Here is a 14,559-nt window from a genome sequence, read left to right as displayed (position 1 = left end):
AAGCTTCAACCTGTTTTTCTCTCGGGTCTTTTTATGGCACATATTTCAGTGCTTCCCTCATGCTCTGATAAGCTCAATCTCCAAGTGTAAGTGGATGGCACAGACCGACTTTCTCAAGGTGATTTGGGTGTTATCACTGAAAGTACCCAAGATGCGAAGGAATTAGATAGAGAAGGGAGTTAATGTTTTACCTGCCACAAAATTAATCTATTACTGTGTGGTAATTATATTGCTATATTTATTGTGCTTGTAAAAGGGAAGGGACAGGTCACTTGTGGTGAGGCATCGGGAGGGCTCGAGGGGTACGCTGGCACTGAGGGTGCTCAGGGTCAGGTGTGACCATGGCTCTGTGGCCAATAAAACTCAGCAAACTTGCAAGGAAGGTCTAAAATCCCAGTTCTGGATCCCACTGTCTCCCAGGCACTACTATTTCCAGTATATGCCTGGCAAAAGCTTTTGCTTGCCCATTTTTTTTTTCTCTAATCCTGTCCTCTGCACAGTGCTCCGGTTCCCAAAGCCAGTAATACTGGGAAGGGCCTCTGCAGCCCCACAGGAGGGGACATCAGTGGGGACCAAGTCCCCATGACGCTGCCAGCCAGGGACAGCATGGCCCCAACTCGGACTTTTCCTTGGGGAAAACAGAGAGAGGGCAGGATGGTGCCTGCATCTCCCTCTGGGGAATTGTCCACAGCTACAGCATGTCCTGACTGTGGGAAAGGGATGGGAAAACAAACATATTGTCCATCGTGACGCAGAGGAGCCATCGGAGGGGTTTTGTTGCCCTTTTGCCATGAGCACATGCAGGATGCGGGCGGCCGGGCGGGCTGCGGAGCACGTGCGGCAGCTCTTGAGCAAACAGCGGCGTGTTTGTGAGATTGCAACAAACCCCAGTTTCCCAAACACTTTGTCCTTGCTGCTTTGCCACACAGGCACGGGGGCATGTGACGAGGACCCTCCGGGGGAGTCCAGTAAATACGGCCACGGGCACTGGTTGGAAGGGGATAACAGCAAACCAGTAACTTTCCACGGTAACTGCAGAGGTTAAAACCCTGCCTACATGGGAGCTGCTGTTTCCATTATTATCCCACTAAAACCATCCTTCCTTCATGCCGATGGGGCTGGAAATGTATTAATAAATGGCATAAAGAGAGAGCAGGAGGAGGGAGGTGCGAGTGCCCCAGCGCGGTGCTGGCAGTCACTGGGGTTCACAATGTTCTGCCTCCACCCATGAATTCACCCCTTCTGCTGCCTGGTTAACTTGTATGCACAAATAACATTTTTCCCCAAGCTACTTCTGATTTTGTAGGTGTGGTATATTTTACTCGCAAATAAATCCCACTGGTACATGCACATTTAATCCTTTCATGGGCTTTTGGCCTGATTTACAGCTGTCACACAGTAGGGAAGATCCTTTAACTTTTCCATCCACCTTTGCAATAAATTTCAGTCCCAGCCTTCTAAAAGCTGGCAGAAGAGATGTGCAAACAAAAGGTATGAAACAAGATAGAGGTCCTGTGAAACACTAATAAAACTGTCCTATAAACCTGTCCAATTTCACAAAAATAAATAAAAAATAACCTCAAATCTTCTCATGGTGTTGTGGCCGTAAGTGATACAATAATTCTTTTTATATCTGCGTAAAACTAAAGGAGTTCATGTACATTCATAAATTACTTTAAAGGAGATGAGAGGTTAAATATTAACCCTTCTTTTTTTCACCAGCAAACTGAATCCTGACAGTGCAGTGCTGGGATTTCAAAAGGCTTCCAGGTTTTTAGACACTCAACTCCATGTGAGTAGATGACCTGGCTCACTTGAAAAATCACACCCTGCTAATTTATTCAAGGTTAAAGATGAGCTCAGTGAGATGCTAAATATAGTATCCTGCTGTTTTCTTTGGGTGTTAAAGTATCTGGTGAACTCCTCACCTCCTGATGCTGTAGTGACCAAAAACCTGTCTGGTAGCACCATGCAAAACAATAGAAATCAAACCTTCCTCTATGCAAAGAGAGAAAATCAGAAAGAATAGCTAGAAAATCCCCCAAATACCCAGACCGCCATGCGGTACAGCCTCAGTCTTAACCACAGCACAAGAATAAAGGAGTGAATATTAAATCCTGATCAAAGTGGCATTTCAGGACACAAGAAGAGATTTGCATCCAAGTGTTCATCTCCCTCCCAGCCCAACTTTAACGATTGTTTACTTGTAGTTATTAAAGTGAATTATTGATACCGAAAATGTAAGTTGGATAGGAGTGTTTCTGAATGAGCTAACTTCTGGGAAATCTGGGGACTGGACTTCTCACAAGACTCAAGTTTTGGCCCTTTCTTGCTCTCGCTGGCGCTGATGGAATCTGGATCCCATTTCAGCTTCCAGGACCAACCCGTGCTGAGACCCTCAGCCCTGCACCTACACTGCTGCCCCTATAGACAACCACTTTAACGCTAGCTCAGGTACTTGCATCAGCTGGCTTTTTCTTTAGGCAGAAATTTCCCTTTTACCAGGCTAGATAACGTAGCTCCTCGCAATTTCTTATCCACTACAATTGCTTCCAAAATGGAAAAAAAAACAAGAGAAAAAGAAGGATCCAAATGTGTCACATCATGTCTTACAGCACGGGAAGACTGGAGAAAAAAAAAAATCATTCTGTATCCAAAATTCCAGTTTATCAGTTAGCTTTGCTGGGGAACAGCAAGTTTTCCGATATTGCACACAGACTCATCAAGCAGTGGGTCAGTGGGGCACCAGCAGTGGGGAGCAGGCGAGGGTGACACATCCCTGCTAACCCCACCCCAGGTGTATTGTCCCAAACAGGCTGGGAAAAGAATCGTTTCCAGCTTCTTCCCCTCTACGGTGAATAAACAATGCTATTACCCCACCCTGGAAACTCTGATTGCTATTATATGGGCTGGCTGAAAAGTGGTGCGGCCAGAAACAGAGAGTGACGAACTCTTGCATGCCAGTGCTGGGACAACAGGACACACTGGGCTGTGGAGCTGTGGTGTCCCAACACGAACTGGTGCATGCCACCAACAACAAATAACACACAAACATTTGTATCATCCCCCTACTGCTCTATCCCGAGACATGGCTTCTCTTTTTCCCTAACGCTTCGCAATACTGTTTAATATTAATCTAGAACCACCCTAAAGCAAATAACTGTGTTCTTTTTGTGCACACAATTGTGCAAGAAAATTTCTTTCACAGTCCTGCTCATATGCTTTGGATCCAGGTCCGGTCAGCTAAGCTAATTTCTGCAAAGCTGTTGCTCAAGGTGCTTTAAAAATCTTCCTTACCAAACACATGAGCAGTTTGTGAGCACACAACCTGACTGCGCACTCATAAAATAGTTTCAAAGAATGTGACTATGTGGAACTTGCAATGAGTCATCTTCCATCAAGCTGCAATCAATAATGAAGTCATGAGCCAAGGTTTTATAACTTTTACCATAAAACCAATAAAAATCATGCTTCAGCTCAAAGAATGGAGCTGATAACCAGATTTCAACCTTCCCAAGCTCTGGAGTTTCCTGCCTCGGCAATTGGCTCCATCCCCATCTATAACTGACCAGATATACTTCTGTTTGGTCTTTATGACTTTGAGGGCCACTTTTTTTTCCGTCTGCTAGATTTACTTCATTTGTCCTAAATTAAACCAGCAGGCATTTTGGCTACATCCATGACCTATGCCAAATTGCAAGACACCCTTGTTGTCCAGTAAGACATGTGGTCAGAAGGTTGGAAAGATTTTTTTTCATCACCGGTGAAATCTTATGAATTACCAGAAATCAGTGACAAATTTCCCCTTGGTTTCAGTGGGACCGTGATTTCACCCCTTTGGTAAGGGGTGTTCAACTCAGCGGCAAAGAAAAAAACTCTCAAGTTCCTTTCTAGCTCCCTTACCCTTTACCTGTCAGTGGGTTGGAAAAGAGCACAAATGAAGGGTGAAGAGTTCTGAAACCATCACCCAACTACCTGCACATCAGGGAGATGTCCCATCTGTTACGGGTTTGAGCCCCCATTTTGCTAAGCACTCAGTGTACAAACATAGTCTCTGTGCAGAAAGTTCAGCTTGAGTAAAATAGCATCATCCACGCTCTCCCACTGTGCAAACACTGAATGATCAGAGATCAGAAATGCCATGATAGGTCCCCAAATTTTCCCAGGGAAGATGGCTGTAGGTAGGTACGGCATCGGTTAACAGAAGTGTTTTTACTCTTGCTTAGCATTAGGCACTGTAAGACTTAGTATTTCCTTTGGTACATTGGAAGGACACTTCCAGATGGTCACTGGTATCCAAATGCTCTACAATGCCCCACCGTACAGCCCATGTGAAGTACAACAAAAGACATCAGCCAGCACTGGATTGACTCTTCAGTACTAGTGCTAATAGTGACTCTATAGTCGTGCTGTAGCCACCACAAGGACAGCACTACCAATTTGTCCATGACTCAGGTCCCAGCTTGGGGACACCAGAGTTGGCTGCCTCTGGGAGCGCTGCCTGTGTGCCCTGTGCCACGGAGGAGCAGCTCTCGTGCCATAAGGTGCCGTGTTCAGGCTGTACCTTGCCCTAAAGGTTGCACCAAGTTATGGGAGCACCAGCCAAGCCAACTGCCAAACCCTACTGTGCAGTAGTCAGCTGTTGGCATTTATGAGACCGAGGGTGGCAGATCCTCGCTGAGATTGTCACAGCTGGGGTTAGGAGTCACACTAGCAGGTACGTAGCAAGGAAATTGCTGTTGTGAAGCTCTTAGAGACCAAATAAACCCTGAGGGAAAGCCATCCCTTTTTCCCAGTACAGAAATATCCCAGAGACCAGCCTCCCAGGATGGGTGAGTACTGTCACAAGGCTCTAACTGAAATTCCTATTTGACAAGATAGGAAATAGGGTTTGCAGCTTCGACAAGATTTTTCTCACTGCAACACATGAGCACCATCTCCCTGGGCCAGGGCTGCTGCTGCTCTCCACCATGATCTGCAGTGGGAGCAGGACCAGAGGCAGCAGCAGGCAGTTCTGAAATGTCTGTTTTCACCCACCTTCTTTCTTCATGCCAGCTCTGAAGCACTTCTTCAGCCTGCAGTACCTGCACTGGTTCCTCTTGTCCTTGTCTATCACACACTGTCGGCTGAACCTGGGAGGAGATGAGAAACAAAACATGGAGCAACCAGTCTGGCATCTGCACCCTGTTCACCCTGAGCAGCCCCAAACACAGCCCCAGACCTCACTGAGCTACACAATGCCTGAACCCAGAGAAGCACCAAGGGTTTGCAAGAAATGGATTAAATCAACGTTGGCTTGGCCCAGTTCCTCATCTTCTCCACTGCCGTTCCTGCCAGCTGAGAGCGCAGCGATTTCAGACCACCCACCCAGCTAGGACTGTGAGGGTTTTGGCTGTGAAAGCGTGATTGTGACTCAAGTTGTGCTGGTGCCTGGCAGTGTAGGGAGCTCCATCTCCTACTTTCAAACAGTTATTGGCTGTTGGGTGTTGGAGCTCATTTGGTCTCACCTGTTAACACTGCCCTGCTTTGCGTAGAATAATTACATGATGGACCACAAGCCCTTTTGTGTCAGCAGCCTGGTTTTGAGGCACATGGCCTCCCAACCGCCATTTAACAGGGGGGATTTAGGAACCTATGTGTTCTTCAAGGGATGGCCCAAGTAGACTTGGCAGCTCCTGCCATGGTGGGTGAAGTGAAGGAAGAGGAATCTGCCGCGTAAAGAGGAGATGACGCGAGTTGCTCCAGGACCATCATTAGGTTGTAAAAGCTGAGGCAGTTTCCCAGACTGGTAAAAAGCCAAAGGTACAAAGGGCCGAAGACTTTCCAAAGAATGAATGTCTGCGATAAACAAGAGAGCTCTGAGCTGGGCTAAATACAGCGCGGCTCACCAAATAAGGATTTGCAGACAAGCGAGCTTTTGCTATTCGCTTGGCTTTGATGCTGTGGATCTTCCCCAAGCTGCCAAATATCACAGAGATTCATGGATTCCTGGGGAAGGGCAGTCTCCCAGGAACTGAGAGGCAAAATTTTAAAGAAACCAGTAGTAGCTGTTGCCCCCTTTTGCAAGGATCTCACAATTCCTGGGATGGGCAACATGCGGGTAGACAGTACTGTCACCCCAGGTCTCTTTCATGACTGGTGTGTGCCCTGGAGTGATAAGGACACCAGGAGCATTTTGAACAAACAGGGTGACTCACATTACAAAAATTTGGAATGCCCTTAGAGGAGTAAGAGCTCTGGAACAGAAAGAAAACTTCCAGGTTTTCATTAGACATGAAGGGCTTCAATGTATTTGGGGTTTTTACTCCCTTTCTCCAGTGCTAAAATAAACATCATTTTTCTAAGATAGCTGCTGTTTAATTTATAGCATCCTCCTGGTAAAAAAATTCTCTCAAATGTATACCTGTGTGCCAAAGTGGACGTGAATCACCACCAGTCCCCACTAGGTTCTCAGAATGATTGTAAAATCACCAGTGATATGTCAGCGTACATAGTTTAATGCATTTCATAACAAAAATGGAGAAGTTATGGCAGAGGTGGAGACTTTGGAGGTAACAAGTTCTTGGACGCTTGTTGCTTTTACTGGGAAAATCAAGAAAGGCTGTGTTTGAGATTAAATCCCTGAAGCTTTGGTGCTTTGCCACCTTGGCTTTCCCTTGCTGGGCTGTGATGAGGTCATGGTGTCACTCCACACCCAGAATCTCTATTTAGGTATTATACACACCAGCCAAGCCTCAGGTCTTTAAGTTTCCCTTGATTTACACTGTGGGGAAAGCAGTGACAGTGAACTTGCCAAATGGCTTGCTTGCTGCCAAAAAAGGTGTCAGGGTCCAAGAAGAGATAGGACTTAGTTTAATCCTTGGCTTCCTGTCCTCCGGCCATAAAGCAAACTAGAGTATTACTGTTAGCATTCATGGCGTGGTAATTTGGCATTTGGGATAGGGTCCCCACTCTACAACCTGTTCTCCATCCCAAATTATTTACACTGTCAATAAATTGTATTTATGTTTTTGCAGAAAGGGCAGGTACCTGCAGGAATAGACATGGTTCTTACGGACGCTCCTCCTGAAGAAGCCTTTGCAGCCGTCACAGCTGGATGCCCCATAGTGCTTGCCGGTCGCCCGGTCCCCGCAGATGGAGCAGAGGGAGCTGATGCCGTTGGTGAGCAGGTTGGTGTTTGCTGATTCGGCTGTGATGGCCTCTGTGGGCAAGAAACAGGGACCATTAGACCCCTCTGTGATGGAAACCAGAATTGTTTCACAACAAGTTGATTTTTTTAAACAAAGCATGTACAGACCCAGCCTCCCCACATGTGTGCACACACAGTATGTGTTGCTAGTAAAGCCTCCGGGTTGATGGTCATGCTCTTCTCAACCTCAGCTGAGAGTAACTCAGTTGCTTTGTTTCTGATACTGGTGTTTTTCTTTGCTTCAGTGAACAGAGAGATTTCCAAAGCTGTGTAACCCAACATGCTCATGAGGAGTTAACAATTATCATACTTTCCTTGACAGATGCAGGGAAACCTTACCTGGATGTGGGATACATGCTTTTGAGGGATGGGGAGCCATCTCCTCAGTTACACACCTGGAGAACGTGGTTCAAAGCTGGTTCCCACAGAAGACAATGGAAAGAACATCATTAAGTTCAATAAACAGAAAGCACAGAAGAGAGAGCAGAGGCAGGAAGGATGGACCACTTCATGCATGTGACAGAGATACAAGGCTGGAGATAAAAGGCTGCTCTTGAGAGGTCCTCTGGGGCTGTAAGACAGAGACAGCAGCTCCCACAGGGGTCACTTTAGTTCTCCTCAGTCTGGTTCTTGCTCTGAACTGCCCCCTGAAGAGGCTCATTGCACTGGAAAGCAGTAGAGGAGTGCAAGAAGATCGACCTTCTAAATTAGGGACCTAAAATTAGGTCGTATGAATGCCCTCTGTCATGTCCTCTGTACCCACTCATTTGGGGCAGGAATAGCTCTGCCCCTGCCTGGCCTGTGTATACACTGCTGACAACTCCCCTTTAAACTTCTCCCTTGGCCTTAACCACCAGACTTGCTGCCCTCTTAATCCTCCTAATTTGAGGCAGAGCTTGGGGAAGAAAAAAAAAAAAAAGGGAAAATTAAAAAAAAGGAGACACTTAAGAAGATGCAGATGACAGTGTTTACATCTTGCTGAGAGAAGGAATGTTTGTGGAGTCTGTCCTGACCTGGGCACTTGCTGGGGGATGGTTTTATGAATTTATCACACCTCTGGGAGCATGTTCTTCACTCCAGGAGAACCGATCTCGTGCTACAGTGACCTCAGCAAAGCCTCTGGGACAAGACGCGTCCTGCCCCGCAGAAGAGACAGGCAGTGATGAGAAAGGCTCAGCTGCTGTTGTATTGAGCAACGGCAAATCTTAGAGAAAATTACTCAAAGGGGAGGATTGGCATCTGATCTGGACAGGCTAGAGAAAATTTCTAATGCATAATGCATAAAAATAGCTTTGGGTAATCCACACAACAACATGTATGTATACAGGGAGAGAGAGAAGGCTATTTTTGTATATGAATACACATAAAAAAATTATAGTAAAAATATTTGCTATGCAATGAAAATTGTAATCAAAAGCCAGGAAAAAAAATAGCCAGTAAAACTTTAGTCTTTCAAAAACTGGAAAGTTTGTTAGCTAAGACTAAGACATTTTTAGCTAAGAGTTCACAAATGCAAAGGTCAGACTTCTTTCACCCCCTCAAAAAACCCTTTTGATGGAAAATTGTAATCAAAAGCCAGGAAAAAAAAATAGCCAGTAAAACTTTAGTTTTTTCAAAAACTGGAAACTTTGTTAGCTAAGACTAAGACATATTTAGCTAAGACTTCACAAATGCAAAGGTCAGACTACTTTCACCCCCTCAAAAAAACCCCTTTTGATCTATATTTCACCATCTAACATATGGATGAATAAATAAGTAGCTTGTAGCAAGACAGGAGCAACAAGAAAAGCAAGAATGACAGCATCAAAATCATTCTTAGGTCATGAGAGGAACTGAGATTTAACTGTTCCCAAAATCTGTGTAAGATGCTCCCAGCTCTGACATTTGTTAGTGAGTGGCACTTGAGTCCTTTGGGAACATTGTCTGCATCAGAGGTGCTTAATGATAATTTATATTGATTTTTAGGTTTTTTATGTTGACTTTTCTTTTTATTTTGCTTGATAACTCAGTATTAAATGAGCTGTACTAGAATATTCCTTCGAGGGTAACTGTACTGCTGAACATTTGTGCATCTGTTGCTCCATTTATTTTTTTGAAGGAACATATGACCATAAACAAATGCACCAAGTGTGCTGGATTCCATTTAAAAAAAAAAATTGCACAACAAAAATAAAGATAAGAAGGCCAATTTTCTCTTCGCTCCACTCGATTTTTTCTACTGACTTCAGAGGAATGGAGCCGAGGTCATACTGTTTGGGTCTCAAATGGACCATTCTTCCCTTCAGCTGGGTCCAGATTGCAAAATGTTCCCTGATGCTGGAAAGCCTTTACTCACCAGAGGGTTGGTTTTTTTTTCCCTTAGATTGCAAAATGTTCCCTGATGCTGGAAAGTCTTTACTCACCAGAGGGGTTTTTTTTTCCCCTTAATGTGAGTAGGATATGTGAGGAGCTGCTTGCTGCTATAAAGAATAAATTAATAAACTGGTCTTAAACCAAATATTACTGGAGGAAGCACCATCAGCACTGAACATGTAAGGGCCCATGGAAGCTAACAAACCAAATTTTGCCCTCACTTGTGCCCGTGAAAACACAGACTAGCCCGTGGGCTACAGCTGAGTTTGGTGGCTCTAGGTTAGAGCAGATAGACAGCTAAGAGTTCAGTCCCTGTTAGGTAGCCATGTGTCCTTTTCAGCTTGGTTGGAGGTGAACAGAAATTTGAAAAAAAAAAAAAGAAAAGAAAATGAAAGCCCTAAGCCAGTATGCACATGTTAATTATGATTAATTTTAATTACAAAATCCTGTCACCAACTAACGATGAGTTCCAAATGAGAATTAGCTCAGAGAAGAGCAAAGGCATAACTAATACCATGTGCATCAGAAGACTGTTTCAAGGAGGCTTTCAAACCCACCCAGTTTTGGGGAATGTCCGGGTTTTCCCTGGACTGATCACTGCTAGGAAAGGCAGTGGAAAGCCAGGATCTCTGCCAGCACAGTTGTCTGCCTGTGAAAACAGCTGAAAACTGGAGACTGTTTACTTCAACTCTGGCTGACACAAGGTGATAACCTCCTCAGAGCTTCATTTAACATGTTGTGCCTCTCTAGAGGGGTTGCTACCTGGAGCTCAGCACCACACTGAGATGGCCTCGAGGGCTGCTAGGATGGATTTGGTTGGAGTCCAGCTAGCTCACAACAGCTGAAACAAGCTCACAACTGTCCTCACCACCCTGCAGAGAAATGCTGGGAGACGTGTGTCAGTTAGAGATGCTCATTACCAAGCTATAACAGAAGAGTTCTTAAGCCATGCCACAGTGCCCCTGAACTTTCTCCTGGAGAGATGCAACTGATGACTTTCTCCAAGAAGAGACCATAACTCATCTTGACTTTGAATGGGTCCCTGGCTGAGCTGAAGACCTGTGGTTGTGGCCAGACTCCTCACGAGGACTGTCCCACTGGCAGAAAAATCTGAAGTTTCAAGCATCTTTTGCAAGTTACATATAAGCAGGGTGCAGATTGGGAACCACAGCCTACCTAATGATGATAAAGTTATCCCGGTATCTTCACCAGCTTTGGGGTCAACCAAGCTCACAACCAAAATGCACACAAATTTTGTTACCTACTGTCTCTATAGGTAAGTCATGACCTAAGCAGGGCTGAAATGAAGATGCCAAGTTTTACAGTGATAAGAAATGACAGTAAGGACAGTCTATGTGAGGATGCTGCTGGGGAGTGGTACCTGGCTTCCATTCAGAGCTGGACTCTGCATGATACCTCACCACTGCAGACCTCTTTGCTGCTTTTCTTTTAACTTAAGTTACTGGCTACATCTCCTCTAGATGCTCATTGTATAAGAGAACCGCCTTGCAATACTTTCCAGAATGGCTTTTTCTTTTATCTACCCAGAAATCCAAGCCAGCCTTGGCTTGTGACTCTGGTGCGTGCAATTTGCAGCTAACAAATCCCCAAATTCCGTGCTGGGCTAGAATGTAAAGAGATCACAAATACAGTTTTTAGGGCACGCACACGCAGTCAAACTTGGTGGCCAATGCCAGCGTTGCGAAACCTGTGCATACAGATGTGGGGCTGGATGGGGGCTAGCGCTGAAGCCCTGGCCACGTGCAGGTCAGCTGCTTTCTACATCAGCTTTTAGCAAACAGAGGGGGAATTTTTGAGTCAGTGTTCCCAAATCCTACAGTAACAATGATGAGGAGGTCAGCCAGAAAGGCCAGAGCTCCTCGCAAGCACACATGCAGCTTGTGGGATGGTCAGGTACTCTCAGAACATCTTTGATGGCTTTTTTATGGTCTGAGTTGGGTCAGACTGCAGCGGGGCTGGGAACAAAGTTTCACCAGCATTGTGCCCAAGTCCCAAGGATCAGCATGGAGTTTGAGTGCTGAGATGGGAAAATGAGCACCACAGTGGGAGAAAGTGTTTGCCAACACTCAACGAAAGAATTAGTGCAATATTTCAATAATGCTTCATATTTTAAGCAAAATGACAACTCTGACAAGAGCGTGAGCAAATGGGTATTAACAGCACATAAAAGCCAAGTGAGAACATGGCTTGCAATGCCAGCCAAGGTAAAGGAAACAAGTTTGCACAAAATGGGAAAATTGCTGCAGTTACAACACATTTTATAAAGGAAAGATGGGATTAGCATTCATTTCTGTTCGTTTCCTTTTCCCATTCTTTCTAACTAAAATAGACAATTTTTTTACACTCCTCCTCCACTTCCATAGTGGATTCTATTCATTATTTTGAACTCATCTCAAAATATTTGACAAATTAGGGGCTATTAAAAGGTGGTAAACCCAAAATAGATACCTAAGCAAATCTCAAAATGATAGCAGCTTCCTGAAGCAGAAAGGTTAGCACCGGAAGCGCTCCACATCATTAATCAACCCAAAACATTGAAAAAATAATATTTCAAAGGAGGAAAGAGTGGAATATTAAGAAAACATGACCATATTTGAAAATATCCTAATTTTCACTTTAAAAATTATCCAGAATGTAAGAAACAATCATGAGTCCATTAAAATAAACATTGCACCCTTTCCTGTTCATATTTATATAGAGGGCAAACCTGCCATTACATTTACTAGGGGAAATAATAGAGAATGATCTTGCACAGTGGGAAAGATAAAACTTAAAACAATGCAATATAATTTTTAAAAATACCTAAAATGAGATCTTGATTTGAACAATTTTGAAAACATTTCAGAAGCTGCTGAATATCTGTGTGAACTGTTATTTTGGTTACTTTTAGGAACTGAACCCAGCTGATTAGCAATATACTTCCATGCATGGACATTTCAGGTCTTTTTTGAAGTTATTTTTACAAACTGTAGAAGAGGACACTTACACAAGACAAACAAGCTAATTTCAAAACAGCTAGTTCCTGAGAGAACCAGTTACTCATTAACAGCTAAACAAATAACACAATACTGATCTAGATAAACTTCAGAAAAAACTCAACCTGTCAGTTCCACTGCATGAAACAGCAGAGAGCCCCAAACAGGTTTTGGTAGTTAATTTGCAAAATTATATTGAATTTTGAGGAAACCTGTACCACTCCAAAAAGTAGCAAATATCTTGTTGTTCAGCAGCAAGTGACAAACAGAAACATCTGTGTTAAATAACATCTCTGGAGTAAGATGGCAGGCGGAAACCTTTCTGCAAGAATAAGAAATAACAGCCAGTGTATCTGGAGCTAGCAAAAAGATGTATTGAAAATTTATTTGGGGACAGATGGAGTGTTTCTTGAAGTCAAATTCAATTCAAGTTTCTTTGGGCCTTTTAACTTTACTCGTCTCCTGACATACCTCCATGTCCCACCACAATAAGTCATCCAATCATTTTATATCGTAGACAATAGCCCTACTGAAACTCTGATATTTATTTTTTACGAGGCAGCTAATAAGCAAACGTGAGTTCCTGAAAACCCCATCTTAATTTCACTAAGCTTCTTAACAAATTAAATGAAATGCTGCCAAAACTCTCCAGAGGCATTGCTAGCATTGGAACCTCTTTCGGTTACATGATTGGTTTCATGCTATATGACTGAAACGTCCTTTATTTTTCACACAATGAACAGTTAATTTCACAGAAGAGCATTTGCGTATGTCAGAGTACTTTTGGCTACTCAAAACCTAAATATCACGCAATACGCTTTAATTCTGTGAACAAAGCGGAAGTCTATGCATATAAACACTCACACCTTGCAGCCAAGTTCTTTGTGTGCTGTAAAGCCTTTTAGACCCTCTTTGTAGCCCCCCCCCAAAAAAAAGGTAAGTAACAATTTGAATATTGCTTTCCAATTTAAGTTAAATTGTGCCCAATTGTGCACATGGTGTATTGTCTGAGTAACAGACAAATGACATTTAAGATGACATTTTTACAGGGATTAAATACGGACCTAAATCATATATGGGGATGAAACACATGTTTTAAGGAAGAAATATTAGTAATAACTCCTCTCATAAGTCATACAGGGGAACAAAACTATCGTGTGCCATCAAGAGCTCCACCAACACGCACAATACTTTTGGGATCTTCAGGACATGGCGCTCAGCCCACCAAGGAAAAGAATAACTCAAAATAGGACCAACACACAAAGGGGTCCCATTTCAGCCCAAACGTAATGGCAAATACAACACAAGTTGACAGGTCAGCTGCTTAAATGTTTCCCCTTCCACCCTTTGCCCCACACCTCCTACCTGCCTTTCCTGGGCGTTCGGCTTTATAACAAAGGTAGTGGAAGTTATTCAAGAGGAAGCAAAGAGAAATCTCACCAGCGTTATTTGGGAGCACCCGAAGGTTGTCAAATTCCAGCATGGTATAAGAGGAGTCCAAGGAGTCGACATAATCTGGCATATCCATGTCCATGATGGACTGACAAAGCTTCATTATTACTTGTCAACGGCAAGGGAAGCGGCAAAAAAAAAAGCCCTGCTGTCAATCACGGCCAAGGTTTCCTCCACACAGAGAGACACCCCAGCCCTCGCGATGACAAATCATTACCCAGCTCTGCCCGCAGTCCCCTCCCCGTGCCAGGAGAGAAGGGACGAAGCCATTCCCTCTCACGCACGCAGTCCCCTCCCTTCCTGGGGTGCATCTGTGCTCTCTCGGTCCTGATAATATGATGTAGATAAGGCCTAGACTCAAACGACTTGGATTGCATCTTCGGGTCAATACAGCCCGGTTTATGGCTGTTCCTGCGCAAACATTTTGAAAAGGGCTGCGAAGAGGCGGTCGCGCACATGCGTGTTCTTCCAGGGCAAAGCAATGGTGCCATCAAATAACACCTGGGCCAATGTCACCTTGCTCAGCTACCAGTCCCTGGGAGAAGACCAAATGATGTCACTTGAAGACAA

The 14,559-nt window shown here is 44.2% G+C and overlaps 1 protein-coding gene across 2 annotated transcripts in view; it reads right to left on the bottom strand.

Moving 5' to 3' along the window:
- Nucleotides 1-14,173, bottom strand: part of LOC106888312 (hepatocyte nuclear factor 4-beta-like) — a 28,016-nt gene extending 13,843 nt beyond the window's left edge. For both annotated transcript variants that reach the window (XM_014942449.1, XM_014942451.1), the window contains exons 1-3: nt 13,978-14,173; nt 7,030-7,201; nt 5,038-5,132 (exon numbers count right to left, since the gene is read on the bottom strand). In XM_014942449.1, coding sequence (XP_014797935.1) covers nt 5,038-5,132; nt 7,030-7,201; nt 13,978-14,092 — 382 coding nt within the window. In that variant the 5' untranslated portion in view covers nt 14,093-14,173. The remainder of the gene's footprint in view (nt 1-5,037; nt 5,133-7,029; nt 7,202-13,977) is intronic.
- Nucleotides 14,174-14,559: the final 386 nt, after the last annotated feature.

The sequence above is a fragment of the Calidris pugnax genome, unplaced genomic scaffold (genome assembly GCF_001431845.1).
Source record: "Calidris pugnax isolate Ruff unplaced genomic scaffold, ASM143184v1 scaffold28, whole genome shotgun sequence".
Lineage (NCBI taxonomy): Eukaryota > Metazoa > Chordata > Aves > Charadriiformes > Scolopacidae > Calidris > Calidris pugnax.
Note: the sequence above shows the minus strand (reverse complement) of the source record. Positions and strands in the feature narration are given on the sequence as shown.